General features: G+C 40.5%; 1 protein-coding gene and 1 long non-coding RNA gene across 11 annotated transcripts; one reads left to right on the top strand and one right to left on the bottom strand.

Annotated features, from left to right (window-relative positions):
* Window positions 1–14,719, top strand: Minar2 (membrane integral NOTCH2 associated receptor 2). 9 transcript variants are annotated; one of them, XM_039096695.2, is made up of 5 exons: window positions 1–464; window positions 1,500–1,556; window positions 3,577–3,627; window positions 4,746–4,806; window positions 9,795–9,932. In XM_039096695.2, the coding sequence occupies exons 1-5, from the start codon at window positions 288–290 to the stop codon at window positions 9,857–9,859; spliced, it is 411 nt and encodes a 136-aa protein (XP_038952623.1). In that variant the 5' UTR covers window positions 1–287; the 3' UTR covers window positions 9,860–9,932. The 9 variants fall into 9 exon arrangements, with proteins under 9 accessions (XP_038952623.1, XP_063133281.1, XP_038952616.1 ...); XM_039096688.2 differs by having other exon boundaries at window positions 103–464; window positions 4,727–4,806; XM_063277209.1 differs by lacking the exon at window positions 4,746–4,806 and adding an exon at window positions 13,254–14,719 and having other exon boundaries at window positions 149–464; window positions 9,795–10,019.
* On the bottom strand, window positions 10,014–13,285 carry LOC120098155 (uncharacterized). Of its 2 annotated transcripts, XR_005496196.2 has the most exons (5): window positions 13,147–13,285; window positions 11,827–11,923; window positions 11,020–11,150; window positions 10,552–10,624; window positions 10,014–10,229 (listed from the first exon to the last, which is right to left on the bottom strand). It is a non-coding gene; the product is annotated as an uncharacterized LOC120098155 (long non-coding RNA). The 2 variants fall into 2 exon arrangements; XR_010059851.1 differs by having other exon boundaries at window positions 10,552–11,150.
* Window positions 14,720–14,744: the final 25 nt, after the last annotated feature.

Here is a 14,744-nt window from a genome sequence, read left to right on the forward strand (position 1 = left end):
ATTTTCTCATTCTATTAATTTTAATTGATGTGCCTTTTTGTGCAATTCAATTCAAGCATGGTGTGTGTGTGTGTGTGTGTGTGTGTGTGTGTGTGTGTGTTGTAAGGTGGGAGAGAGGGCTGCTTTGTTGTTTTGTCCCTGGGTGCTGACGTGGCCTTTAGAAAGTGGCTTTTGTGTGCCGCGGAGAAACCTGGTCTCAGATGCCAGCCCAGCCGGAACATCTTCAGGCTCATTAATTATGGAGGCGTCTGACAGGGGCAGCTTCCCTTGCTTTGTTTCCACGGTAGATGAAAGGGGACATGGATCTTTCTGTTTTGCCCAATAACAACCACCCTGACAAATTCCTGCAGCTTGACGTGAAGTCTTTAATGAGGAGCTCAACCCTTCTGCAGGCTAGCCTCGCGAGATTTCCGGGTGGAAATTATCCCGCTACACAGCACTGGCAAAACCTTGTCTACTCACAGGTAAGATCTGAGGGCATAAAAATAAAGGGTGGGAGCATGTTTCTTTCTCACTATACGACATTTTCTCAGTAGTGTGAAGAAGGAGGCTTGGGGCGGGGGATACAGAGAAGCTGCCTCTTCCTCCCCCTCATCCCTTCCTGTAAGCTCTGCATTTGATGTGCAGATTCTTCTATGGGTTCTTTCCCCTCCAATCCCTGGCTTCTCTGCCTGTTTCTGTTTCAGATTTGTGTAAGCCTCATTTGCTCCTTCTCTTCAGAACATTGTAAACCAACTGTTACATTTTTCAAATAAGCTTCAGGGAGAAGGAAGAATTAACCTCTGTTGGTGTGATCTGTACAATGAAATGTCAAATGCTTTCAAGGAAAGGGTGTACCTGCCTCTGAAAAAGCCTGGGCCTTGCATTTGCCCGTTTAGACGCACTTTCCTTTGATACAAAAGAGCAAAAGATAGTGCGTGACAGGAAAGACTGGCCCCTCGCCATCTTGGAAAGTGGCGGCTCTCAGCTTAGATGTGCCTTTTCCACAGGTGTCTGCATGGATCAGCCATAGGAATAAGACCTTCCAATCTAACGCAGGGTTTTGGTCTTGTTCTTTCATAAAAGAATGGAACTAATGAATTCCATCTGCTGAGATCAACACAAAGGCCCCTGCTGAGGCCCAGCTAATCTAACAGGGATAATCTTGTTTTAAGAAGTTGAAGGCTAATGGTGTGGAGGGCTACTCCAGTTTAGAAAAAGGAAAGAGCGGGGCCTGGGGATTTAGCTCAGTGGTAGAGCGCTTACCTAGGAAGCACAAGGCCCTGGGTTCGCTCCCCAGCTCCAAAAAAAAAAAAAAAAAAAGACCCCCCCAAAATAAAAGAACCCAGAAAAAGGAATGAGCATTTCGTTTCAGAACTGAAGTAACTGACCTATGAGACCCTGTAAGTCGTTAAATCCTTTGGAGTGTTCGCATTCCTTGGACAGGAATTTGTTTGCTTTTAAGAACGGTTGCTGTTCACGAGTCCTGGTGTGTGGTGACTGCTTTGTGGTGTTTGTAGGCTCCTTGGGACCTATGTCATGAGATCATTCAGAGTCAGAGACACTCAGATGATTATGTAAGTTGCCCTTATCCTACAAAGGGTTCGATTGATTTCCATTGGAAGTCAGCTGCTTGTTATAACAACTGATTTTTTTTTTAAGCTTTACACCCAATCTTTGCTATTCTCAAAGTCTCCTGGCTTTCTATGCATACCCATTTATCATTGCTTTGTGTTTTGTTTGGTTAAATGAAATAAAGTTCCTCCTTTATCTCATTATTTATGTCACAGAACAAAAGGATTAAAAATGATTTTAGAACAGCTTGCACCTCCACCTTCCCGTCTACGAAGTACATTGTTGGGTCACATGGCCGGTGGATTCTGGGGAGCACTGTGACATATCAGTCTTCCAGCATCTCTTGTTTGGGGATGTGGTTGACCCACTGCCTATGTTTGCAACTTCACAACTAAAACTCGTAAGCTGAGGAGATGCAAATTTCTAACAGACAACTTTTAATATAGACCCTGTTGGGCCTACATGAATAATTAATTACTCAAGGAGCAGAGGTATACTTCCACAGTGTGTCTTTGATAAACCTCAAATAAACTATCTTTTTACCCTCAAAGAAAATGACAAGTCACGTAGTTAAAGCCAGTTTACTCCTGAGGCAATGGCTGGTGGGAAGTCATGGTAGACTAGTGCAAATTCAGGAAATTAGTAGGCATGGTTCAAACTATGAGGGAAGGCCTATGATCTCAGAGTCACTAATGAACTACTCAAGCGGATCTAGAAATCAAGACTGATATGCTCATTGAGTGAAAAGTAAATAAATATGAAATGGGGACATGACATTTTGAAATAGAATGATGCTTAATTTTTTCCATGTATTAAGAATATTGAATGGGGTGTTAAGCCTGGATGAAGAGAAAGTGTCAAATTTCTTTATTGAATTCCTCCCTGTTTGGGGGGGGGAATTAAGCACACAGGGAGAGTATGCAAACACCATGTATCACACATGCAAAAAAATTAATGTTTTTCAATTACACATTTAAGCTCAATCTCCAGGAAGACATTTTGAGATTTATCTATCACCAACCTTGACCAACCCAGGCTTAGTACAAGAGTTTCTGTGGTTTCTTAACAACTGAGAACAAATAATGTATAAGGAATAAAGTTTCTTTATAGAGTCCAGTTTCCTCCAACAGTTTAAGAAGTAGAAAGAAATGCTGGCCTCGTGGTTGGAGTGCTGTATTTCAGTTGCTAAAATACTGGCCCAGCACACAGGAAACCCTGGCTTTTCCCCAGCACTGCATAAAACATGTGTGGTTTACACCTATAATCCCAGCACTCACTAGGTAGGATCAAGAGGACCAGGAATATCTGTAGTTTTGTCATTGTCTCCTTCTTCCTCCTCTTCTTCTTCTTCTTCTTCTTCTTCTTCTTCTTCTTCTTCTTCTTCTTCTTCTTCTTCTTCTTCTTCTTCTTCTTCTTCTTCTTCTTCTTCTTTTCTTCTTCTTCCTCCTCCTCTTCCTCCTCCTCCTCCTCCTCTTTCTTCCTCTTCTTCTAAGACAAAAGAGTATAGGATTTGAAAAATTAACAGATAATATTGTTACTTACTTTCATGATTATTTAGGTTGGATTTGAGGCTGAATTTCATATAGCTCAGGCTGGCCTCAAGCTCAGTATGTGGCCAAAGGTGGCCTCAAACCTATGGTCCACACCTCTTGTTCATTCCCTGGGGGGTTGGAATTACAGTTATGTGCCACCATAGTTGGTTTTGGAAGCTCTGGAAATTGAATCCAGGCGTCATGCATACTAGTAAGCATTCTACTGAGGAGAGTGCCACACACACACACACACACACACACACACACACACACACACACAGAGAGAGAGAGAGAGAGAGAGAGAGAGGGCCTCGTTTTAATTCAATGATAGAATGTTTAAAGGTATCATAGTGGGAATTGGCTTTTCTGATGTGATGAGCAGCTGGATTTCTGAGTCTACTCAAAGTGAGGGGTATTTGGTTTTTTTTATTTGTTTGTTTCTGTTTTTGTTTTGTTTTTCTATTCCTGACTCTTTTCACGTTGGTTTCAGAGCCCTGGGGCTTCTCAGAGGAAATCTGTGAGGTGGAGTGAAAAGCCAGCGGTGAGAAGTGGGCTCCCTTATTTCTAGACAGGCTCACTCACTGGTTTCCTGTCCTAGCATGTGTCCATCACTGCTTTCTGTCCTACACCACTGGCTTCCTTAAATACCAGCACCCATATGTGTCTCTGTGTGTGTTCATCTATATGCATGCACATGTATTCATCTGTGTTCATCTGTGCACATGTGTATGTGTGTGTGATGTATGTACATGTGTGTATAAGTTTACGTATATGTAAGTCTATATGTTATGTGTCTGTGGATTTGTGTGTATGTGTTTGCATGTGTGTTTATGTCTATACAATTTGTGTGTGTTTATCTATGTGTATGTATGTAAGTGTATATAAATACATTTGTCCTTCAGCCTTCCATTTTGTAATGCCACATTTTTATTTCCACTGTGTCATAGTTTAAAACATTTCCATTGCTGGGGTTGGGGATTTAGCTCAGTGGTAGAGCGCTTGCCTAGCAAGCACAAGGCCCTGGGTTCGGTTCCCAGCTCCGAAAAAAAAAAAAAAAGAAAAAAGAAAACATTTCCATTGCTTTTTATTTATAATGTAGTCTAAATATTTACAAAATTTGTATTTGAGATATGTTTTTGTTGATTTTTGAGATCACTAACTACATTGTGTACTTTCCTTCAGAATCTACTGTACTATCCATGTTTCTGAAATGGAGTACTCTCAACTGTTGTCAATTGATTGGATTTGCTAATTTTGTTGTACAAATTGTCTTTTTCCTTAGGAACCGTTTATATGGAATATATAATTTTAATAATTGCTTTAAATGTTATTGTTATAATAGTTTTATACCTATATAAATTTTTCTATTTATTATACTTTGCCAGTGATTATTCAAAACCTTTGTAGTTGTTAAAGCTTCCTGCTTTAAGTCTATTTTGTTTGATATTTATATTGTGATATTATATTATTATATTACATTATATATTCTGTAGTAGATAGCTATTTTATGTTGCAGAAACAAACAACCGAAATCTAATAGTGCGATAGATGTACAACACACCTGCACCCTTCTTTTCTTGCTGCCATACACATCCTGAGAGGTTTTATCTAAAGGCAGAATTCAAATTCCTTTTTTGGAGGTCCTTTCTACAATATCAGACTCTGCATTATGCCTGCATACCAAGAAGACAGAGAGGAAGACACATGTACTATTGGGGAGGTTAGTAGTCAAGCTTGAGTTTCAACCCAACTGTTTTGTGGCATGGAGGAGGAAATGGGCTTGTGTGTCTGGCCAGGTGCTACCTTAGAATAGATGCTATATTTAAGATAAGATACTTCAAATCTATAACACAAGTGTCTATACCTTTAGTTTATATCTCTCTAAACTCTACCCACACAATGGACAACCGATCTCATCTAGCAGATAGATTCTGTCTAATAACCATGCTTAGCCGCAGCTCCTGAAGACCAGTCTACAAACTCCCCAGTAAAAAAGCAGAATTGGTGGGCAATTTATTTTTTCCTTTCCAAGCAGCAGCAAAAATCACCATTCTAAAGCCATTCTGAGATCTCTGTGAGAGTGCTTGTGCAGACCCCTTCCCTGGAGGTAAGGCAGGGTCATCGCCATTTCTGCTCTTTGAGGACCCCCTAATCTCTGTTGGCACAGCCTCATCTCTTGGGAGGGTCTAGAGCTCATGTCTATGCTTTTTCGTGGAAATATGGAGACCTGTATTTTTTTCAATCTTGGGTATGTCATTTCTGTGGTTATTCTCAGATTTTACATCTAAACGACAGGAGATGTAGGTGATAATTTTATTTTATATTTAAAGACTCAAGATATCATCTTGTAGTGTCTTCAGTAATTATTTCCTCTACAGCTTAATTAACTATATGTTAATGTAGTCTCTTTATTTAGCCTCAGATTGCTCTTCCTCACATAAAAAACCCCAAAATCTCTTTTCTTCTCTATTTTTATTAAATTGGGTATTTCTTATTTACATTTCAATTGTTATTACCTTTCTTGGCTTCCAGGCCAACATCCCCCTAGCCCCTCCCCCTCCCCTTCTATATGGGTGTTCCCCTCCCCATCCTCCCTCCATTACCACCCTCCCCCCAACAAAAGGCATGGGTCTCAAACTGGTCTTGGGGGCTGGCTTTCCTGTCTCCATTTCTCTAGTGTCTGCCCTAATGAGGCTTATAAAACCATGTCTTTAACATAACATTTGCCTTCAGTTACTTCATTCAGGTGACAAATTTTCCTCATCTTTGCCCCCTTTTTCGGTTTGGAAGTAATTTTACACGTCAATGTTTGGGGTCTACAGTTACTACACCAGGAAGGACCACACTATTAGACCCTCCTCCCACACTTTCGACCATTCTGTTGGAGTCCCTGACTCTAGTCATGAACGTTATATATGACTATGTAATTTCTCAGATTTACCACAAACTTCTATAATAAACTTAGTAATAATTATCTCCCAGGTTAATATAAGTAACATTTATATCAAATGATTTCCACTGTACAACTTGAATACAACTGTCTCCACGCTTCCAATATTAGGAGACACAGATATGGCTCTGATGGCAGACTCCCCCCCACCCCATGAAACGTTTATTCTTTGAATTTAGTTCTGCATAATTCCCATGGAAATTTGGGCTCAGGGTCATGTTTCCATAGTTCAATCTACAGTTGGGGTGGAGTAGTGTTGGGACAAATGATTGCATCTACACACGCTACACATATACAAAGCAGGTTAGAATGAAGCTCCAGTATTTCTTACTGGTTCTGGGGTGTTGTGCAGTGGGACACAACCGCCACTTTATAGAAACTCTTCAGCATTGGTGAGGGACGCCTCTCCTCACCACTGGGGCAACTGGTAAGGTCACAGGGAGTATAAACAGTGTTTCTTGATTATGAAAAGTCTGAGGAAAGGCAGATGGACTGGGAGAGAGGGTCTTCTCTTTTCTAAGCAGTGGCCATGGTTTGGAGTTGCTTATTTTACGATCTTGCCATCTCAGATCCTTTTGTCAATAAGAAGCAAAACAAAACAAAAGAAAGCGAAAATAAACGAAGAGTGGCAGAAATTATGTAGGAAAGTTTGTAAACAGCTTGGAATTGACCTCATGTCACTTCTGCTGTACTTTCTTGGTTTCCAAAAGCCTGATCCCAAACTAATTTGAGAGCAGACTTAAGATTGCCAGACACCGTGTATTCAGCCAAGGAAATAAAACTGGCTATACCCAGCCGGTCACAACACCTAGGCCTCAGCGTTCATAAACACCTGCTATACCTTCTTTCCTTTCTTCCTGAGTTCTTAAAATCTAACTTTGGAATTAAATATTGAAGTGCTGAATTTACATTTCAAAATCTGGTCTGCCAATCTCTGTCACTGAAGTAGGGAGTTAAGCCTTCTTCAGTTTGATATGCTTACTTTTCCTTTATTTGCTGATATATATATATATATATATATATATATATATATATATATATATCAGAGTCCACTAAGACACTGACCAACTTGCCAATATAATTTTCAGTGCCCTAGTAATTTGGAGTAATCACTCTTTCTCTAATTTCAACAATATCTTTATCTTTTCCCTGCAATTGGTTCTTAGTTTCTTAATTGACAACTGTGTTAAACTTATTACCGTCTAATTCTCTAGTTCACTTTAAAACTCAAGTTCTTATAGGCTTCCCTCTTATCAATTTGTATCTATCCTTCAGCATGTTTTCAACTGATGACCTGGCGACCACCAACTTTACTCACTCTTGTTGTCTAATAACAGAGGTTTTTGTTTAAATGCCCTATTAGATGCTCTCCTTTAGATTCTGTCTGCCCAAATACGTCTTCTAGCTCTTTAATAAGTGACATTTTACTTGCACATTAGAGTATTAGGATCAAAATGAAAAAAATGAGCTGACCAAGTTCAGCCTAATGGTAAAAGTCTAGCTGAACTCTGAAGTGTTACTTCTTTGAAATAGATATCTTAAACAGAAGTTATTCTACAGTCTAGTTGGTTAAAATCATGCAGATGCTACTGAATTTTCTTCTTAGTATTTCACCTAAAATGTAGCATGGAAAGTTAGACTTACATTTATGTTTATTACTTTATTAAACCTATTTGGAAGAAATACTTAATTACAAATGACCCACAGCATTGCTTTTGTAAACTGGCTATTTGAACCTGAGACTCACTCTTGCTAGGTAAGCCCCCCAGGATTGCACTATGTCCCCAGCCTCATAACTACTATTTATCTTTATTGTTCCATTATATAATAACTATTATATATTTGACTATTTCAGGAATAGAGCCCACAATTTTCAGTAACCTAAGCCTGGGCTCAGTCCTTGAGCCTTGCCCCAGTACTCCCATCAAATTATTCTTGAATAATTTATTAATATATAAATTATTTTTAAAATGGTTTCCTTAGCAATAAACCTTAATATTAAGTTTTCTTTGATGTGCCCTTCAGATATATGAATGATGTGAAGATCAAAAATAAAGAACACATTTCAGGAAAGCATTTACATTTTTTTTCAAGGAAATGGCCTAGAAATGAGGCTTACATTCTGCTTTATAATATACCTCTGTCAAAGAAAGTCAAAGAAACCCAATGCCCTGGAGAACACAAATGGAGTTATCAAAACTAATTTCCCCTTTATTTACCAATTATTTCAGAACATCAGTCTATAATTTTAGTTTATATGACTACACATTTGTGACTTCCATGTCCTAAGAGATGCTGAGGCCATCTATGTATGACCAGGGGTTGTTGTACACATGATTCAAAAGGATGTAATTCCTTTTCATATATCTCCAATATTCTTAGGTTCAGTCCCCGACATATCACACACATACACACACACGCACACACACACACACACACACACACACACACACACACACGTGAAAGTTTGTGGGAAAAGCACATACATTATCATGTGTGTTCTTCTCTATGTATATATGATGTTTCAACATCAAATTTTAAAATTCTGAAAGTTGACACCTGATTCCTCTCATAGCCAGTTCATCAACAGACACCTAGATGCATAAGACATTAAAGTGACTCAGTTCCTCTATGACATTTCTTGGGAGCCAAGGAGATGTGGAAAAAATAATCTTTCCACCTCATTTAGGGTACAGAAAACAAATCAAAGAAATGATTCTACTCAAATCAATAGGTTTATTACAGGACCTTACAGGAGCACGGGTAGCTCATAGTCGACAGTTGCACCAAGAAAGCCCAATTTAGCATGGGGTATGACTCACAGAACTTGCATCCTGGGAGTACATGTGTCATTAACAGGCAGCTTCCCTGAGATCACGCCTACACCCTAGCCATCGTGTGTTGCTTATATAAGGTTGGGAAGATGACGTGTGAGTCTTGTAGCCTTTGGATCTTCTGGAGAATGTCAGTGTATTATGTCTCCTGAGTCTGGTAGGAGGCATTATTAGCTTCCCGTATTTAATGAACCTTCCGTCTTGGTCTAGCATGGATCGTTTCAATTTGGGAGAAGAAATTATGGAGTGCACCCCCCACCAACTCTATGACAGAGACGTTAATGATATGTGATATGTTTATAACAAGCCAAGACAAAAAGTTTTTTCTTTTATTTGTGTGTGTGTGTGTGTGTGTGTGTGTGTGTGTGTGTGTGTGTGGAGGTAAGGAACAAGGCATTGGCAGCTTTGCGATTTCACTCTCTTCTTGTACTGTCTGGCGATCAAATCCAGAATGGCAGGTTAGCAGCACCTTTCCCTCCTGAGCCGTCTTGTAGTCCTTGAAAAATGTTTTTGATCTTAATTTTACTGACTTCAACAGTAATATTAAGAGTTTTTCATGAATCTTGTAACACACAAGAAGGCATAAAGTGCCATTAAACTCTAACGCACAGGAGCTGGAAACCTGGGTTTCTTCAGAATTTCTACTAGGTGAATTGAAGAACACAATTCTTTCTTTGTGACTGGAAAAAATATCATTGAAATGGATAGTAAGCCCAATAAGGTAACATACAAAGAGAGAACTCTGCTAATGGAAGGATTCTAGAGAGAGGTAGACCCATGAGTTTTTTCCTAATTCATTGCCTCATCTGTTGGGTTTGAGACAGAATCGAAAGGCTTTCAGAGGCAGATTGCTGCCATTTTGGCTTTGCTGCCCCCAGCAAGCCTATCTTATAACAGAAGCCTCCTTTTCTTATCTCCCAACAGGGAGAAAAGAACATTGCTACTCAACGAATCAAGGGATTTGGTGGGGAGAACCCAGTCCTTCCTGAAAGCCCTCCCGCATCCATGTCTTCAGTGATGAAGAACAACCCGTTGTATGGTGACGTGAGTTTGGAAGAAGCCATGGAAGAACGGAAAAAGAATCCTTCATGGACCATTGAGGAATACAACAAGCACTCTGTGCATTCCAATCTCTCTGGACATCTGAAGGTGTGTGTGCTAAGAACGGTCTCTGTGGAGGAGGTAGAAAGCTGTGGTAGCAGAAGTCCCTCACCAAACACACTCTCCAGAATGCAGATCCTTTTCATCCTTGAAATCGTTTATGAGGCGTTTCTTACTTGTTTTGTATTTTTGCACAAGCCAATGGCATCTGTGCAATGTAGAGTGAAGAAAGAGGAAGTAGCAGTGACCAAATGTCTCCTAGGAAGAGAAAAGGCTCTTATGGTTTTTTTTTTTTTAAACTAATTTATAAGGTCATAGATGTTTTCCCTGGCTTGTGATCCTGTAAGTGTTCACACTCATTATCACTTGGGAATGAGTTTCTCACTTTACATTTTTCTAAAAACCACTTACAAAGTGATCAGAACTTCGGCACTGTGTAAGGAACCCCTTGACAATGATCGTTTATTAACATTCCAAGTCCATCAACGGATAGCAGGTTTACGTCATGGTCATTTTTCTTGTGTCTCCAAACAAAACGAAACATTTCAATGGGAGAAAAGTGTGCAATGAATTCACTCACCTGGCTTATGATTTTTCTTCCTCCACTTTTTCTTTTCACCCTCTGATGTCACCCACACAGAAGATTCAAATACCTGAAAACCAGAATGGATCCTCTCTTGTCTGAAAGGACTAAATTCCTGAGTAGCCTTGGCTTGCCTTACCCGCCTTAGGCCAGAAAGGGCTGATACCTCCCAAAAACCCTTCATTTAAAAGTGTGTGTCTGGTCCGGGTTTATTTCTTAACCACCTGAAGTGAATCATACTTTTTTTTTGATGGGGACAATACCATAGACTTTTATATCCTGCACACAAGTTTTAAAACCTCGAGTGTCTGTTCCTTGAAATAGATTATGGTTTAGAATCCCTGACAGCTCTTAATCCCCCAGCTCAGAGGTAGCTCTCTTTAGTTCTGTTCTGAGACATTTCCAAAAGACAACAATGGCTTTCTTTCTGTCTTCTTTATTTTGTTTTAATCTCATGTTTCTTACCAAAGACTTCCAATCATTAAGCCTATTATTGGGTAAAGACGCATTGATTTCTTTCACACACAGTCACTTAGTGCTGAGCACAAGCTAAGGCCTGTTCTCTTGTCGTTGCTGTCCGCATGGATGACAGGGGTCTGTGGAGACAAATGCCACCTGATTCAAAGACTATAATTTGCACATGCCAATTTTAAAAAAAATCAAATTTTTCTCAAAAGTTTTTTTTTTTAAGTTTGGATTTCAGACTTAGACAACTCAAGATCATTGCTAATAAGAACAAGTTAAATCTACAAAATCAAAGAGAAAACTAATGGATATGCTGTGTTACTGACACTGATAGTCCCCCATGTAGCTGACCCTCTGTGCGTGCACACACTTCTCACAGCAATTATACTCTTAGGCTATCCTGTGTTCTGGCCCCTTAATGCACCTTATTCTCAGTGTGAATTTCCACAAGAATCTTCTGGAAAGCTGTGAATCCTGCCCTCATCAGAACTTCTTTTTAATGTTTCTTGACATCAACTTCTTTTGTCAATATTTCTGTCCTTATCCTATAGATAGCTCCTTATTTAAATGTATAACTTTTATTTAGTTATTTATTTATTTATTTATTTATTATTTTTATTTTACCTGCCTGCACATGTGTCCATGCTCCACATGCATTCAGTGCCCTCCCTCAGAGGACACAAGAGGATGTCAGGACCTCTTGAAACTGAGTTACACATGGCCATAAATGTAAATGACCATGTGGGTGTTGGGAATCGAATCTGGGTCCTCCAGAAGAGCAGCCATTGCTCTTAACTGGTGACTCACCTCTCCAGTCCCACAACTGTATCGTCTTGATACCAACTATGGACTATAACTCTTCCAAGTGTCTTCATGTGTTACCGTTTTTCCAAATTGTTAAGAGCTGTAGGTCACAAAAGATAAAAGAAATATTATACTTAATTACTAATGCAAGCCAAAGTGGGGTTTTAAGAAGGGATTGTCTCTATTAAGAAAGCCATTGGTGAAAAAAAAATGAAAGCCCAAAAGTTGCAGAATGAAAGGCTCTGATCAGAACACAAATAAGATCAAAAACAAGCGGGATGCAGACAGGGTTTAGAAGTTGATACTCCTCTCCTGACATCTTTTAAATGCAATTGTAATCCTTAAGCACTTCTAAGTAGGTGGTTTAAACCCACTTACACCTTCATATTGGAGAATTGCTCTTGCCAAATATATCCCTGCTCCTTACAGGCGTGTGCATGCCTCTCCTGGCACTACAACCCCTAACTCTGAAGCTATTTCAGAGACCCTAGTGGCTGCTAGCTTCAGGAGACTGGTTTTGTGATCCCACTAGCTGACATAAGTCCACTGAATGCATTGAGGGTGACAGTTTGTTTCAAATCCTTCAAAACATCAGGCAAGAAAAAACAAGGCCTACAGTTGGTACATGAAACCAGTCGTGCTTCATAAATGTAATATATGGGACTGCATTTCCTGCCAAGACACAGAAACTTTGCACTAAACTAGTTAGAAATTAGAGGGAGTTTAAAAAAAATTTAGTGTATGAAATAGTAGTGTTTATAGGTGACCTATTGGGCACTTGAGAGCAGTCTGACTTAAAAAGAATTTTCCAGCCCTCAACAGAAGACAGAGCCAATGATACAGAGACACCCTATGGATAGGAGCTAACAAGAGGAAAGATGCATGTCTCACAGCCTCTCTGTGGAAAATACACTGTAGTTCTGCTGCGGAAGGAACCCTGAACACCTAGCCTTATCCTTCCTCCACGGAAGTCGGTTGGTGATTTCCTAAAACTCCCCAAGTTCTTATCCCTGCCACAAAGATGAGAAACAGCCTCCATGGTCCATCTAAAGCTAGGAGTCGTCATTGTATTTCAACTCAATTGATATGCAGACATTACTTATAAGATGCTATAAACACACGGATGGCTAAGAGATGACCCTGACGTATCTGACTTGGAAGTGTGAACAGTTTAATACAGAGATTGTGCAGGCGACCTGACTGGTTCTGATACAGACAGACAAATTTCCTGCAGCTCTCAGTGGTGAGCCACGCTATGGCAGTATGTTTGAGACATTTAGAGATAATAAGCCTAGTGTTTCGGTTTTGAAACTTAAGCCTTACCCAAAACAGTGTGAACACAGAGGCCTCGGGGACTCTGACATCATCTTGTTCTCACGTCTCCATCTGTAATGGGGACTGGTCTCTGACCAGTGTTATTTTTCTTTCAGGAAAACCCCAATGACCTGCGCTTTTGGTTGGGGGACATGTATACTCCAGGCTTTGACACTTTGCTGAAGAAGAAAAAGAAACGCAACAAGCGATCAAAATTATGTCACATGGGTCTGATTTTACTCGTCGTGTCCTCCATCCTGGTTACCGTAGTGACTCTCAGCGCTTTATTCGCTTAAGGAAATTGCAAGCCCACCTTTGAAGCTCTAAAACGCCTTCTAAATATTTGCAGGAAAATCTGTGCGTCGTGAACATCTGCCTTGTTAACTATGTGACTAAATGCCACTGCCCTTTAGACGTGAGCGTTGCCTGTATTATGTTGGCCTCTCTGCTTTGTTCTGTGAAACCTGTGTGTTATTCCAGTCTGGGTCTGTCCTTTGTGAAGCAGGTATTTCAGAGGCTCACAGTAGAAAAAGTTACTCCACACAGTCACAACCAAGCTTAGATAACAGACTGCATCAAGTGCTGGCAGCTGCTTGTCTTGTGCTTACCTGGTTTTCACATCAGTCCTCCTTCTCCTCCTCTTTCTCCTCCTCCTCCTCTTCTTCCTCCTCCTCCTCCTCCTCCACCTCCTCCACCTTTTCCTCCTCCTCCTCCTGATCCTCCTCCTTCTCCTTCTCTTCCTCCTCCGGGCACTGTGGAAGCTGCAGCCTGTCTACTCGTGACAGGAAGAAGGGTGACAGGAAGCCTTCTGGTGAGCTATCCACAGTTTAGATCTGTTTTACCTTCTTTTATCTCTGCTAAAGTTAAAGGGGGATAAAGTGGGAGGGAGGCATTGTTCAAACCTATTGTAATTTCCCCGGGGAATCCTTTATGGTGACCCAAATTGATGTTGGTGTTTTAGCTGAAACAAACTTGGTCAGCCAGGGCAGCGGTGGCATAATCAATTACATACATTATATCCAGTCATGCTGGTGGATTGATAGAAACTGGCAAGTGTGACCTCTAGTGGCAGTGGGTACATGTTTACCAGAAATAGGGGATGGGGCCCTGGCAAGACTCCAGGAATGTTGCCATCTCTGAACATCCAACGGAATGACAGTTAGGCCTGAACAAAAGGTTGTCAGAGAAGGGAGCTAGCTGGCTTAAGGGTTCCATAAGAAATGGAAGGGAAGAGCAGTTGGCTCCTAACTGTAGCTTTTCCCTCAGTGGGGAGGTCATTTTCTTTGTGTATTGATGGCCTTCTGGGTGCAGGTACCTGGGAACAAGCCCCAGGATACGAAGAACCAAAGTGTATGTCTTCTCCCCCTCCCCCCGGGACATTCTAGCCCAGGGCTGGCTCTCAGTGCCACTCCTAATGTTATTTAGTGTGAAATAAGGCTTTTCTTCTTCCCAAAGAGTGCTGTCCTCTCGTGCCCTGTGATAACGCCTTACTATCTCGCTCTACTGCTCATAAAAATACTTGAAGTAAAGTACATGAAAATGGGGGTTTGCTGGACAATAAATTGTTGTGTACAAAGCAAAATGTGTCTTACTAATCTTTGTGCTGT

The sequence above is a fragment of the Rattus norvegicus genome, chromosome 18 (assembly GCF_036323735.1).
Source record: "Rattus norvegicus strain BN/NHsdMcwi chromosome 18, GRCr8, whole genome shotgun sequence".
Taxonomy (NCBI): Eukaryota; Metazoa; Chordata; class Mammalia; order Rodentia; family Muridae; genus Rattus; species Rattus norvegicus.

Excerpts from the sequence above, each read along its gene's own strand:
- Minar2 (XM_063277209.1), top strand. The coding sequence starts at position 288 with ATGAAAGGGGACATGGATCTTTCTGTTTTGCCCAATAACAACCACCCT. Across the intron at positions 1,557-3,576 it reads AGAGACACTCAGATGATTAT|AGCCCTGGGGCTTCTCAGAG; the intron begins GTAAGTTGCCCT and ends CGTTGGTTTCAG. Across the intron at positions 3,628-9,794 it reads GGTGGAGTGAAAAGCCAGCG|GGAGAAAAGAACATTGCTAC; the intron begins GTGAGAAGTGGG and ends ATCTCCCAACAG.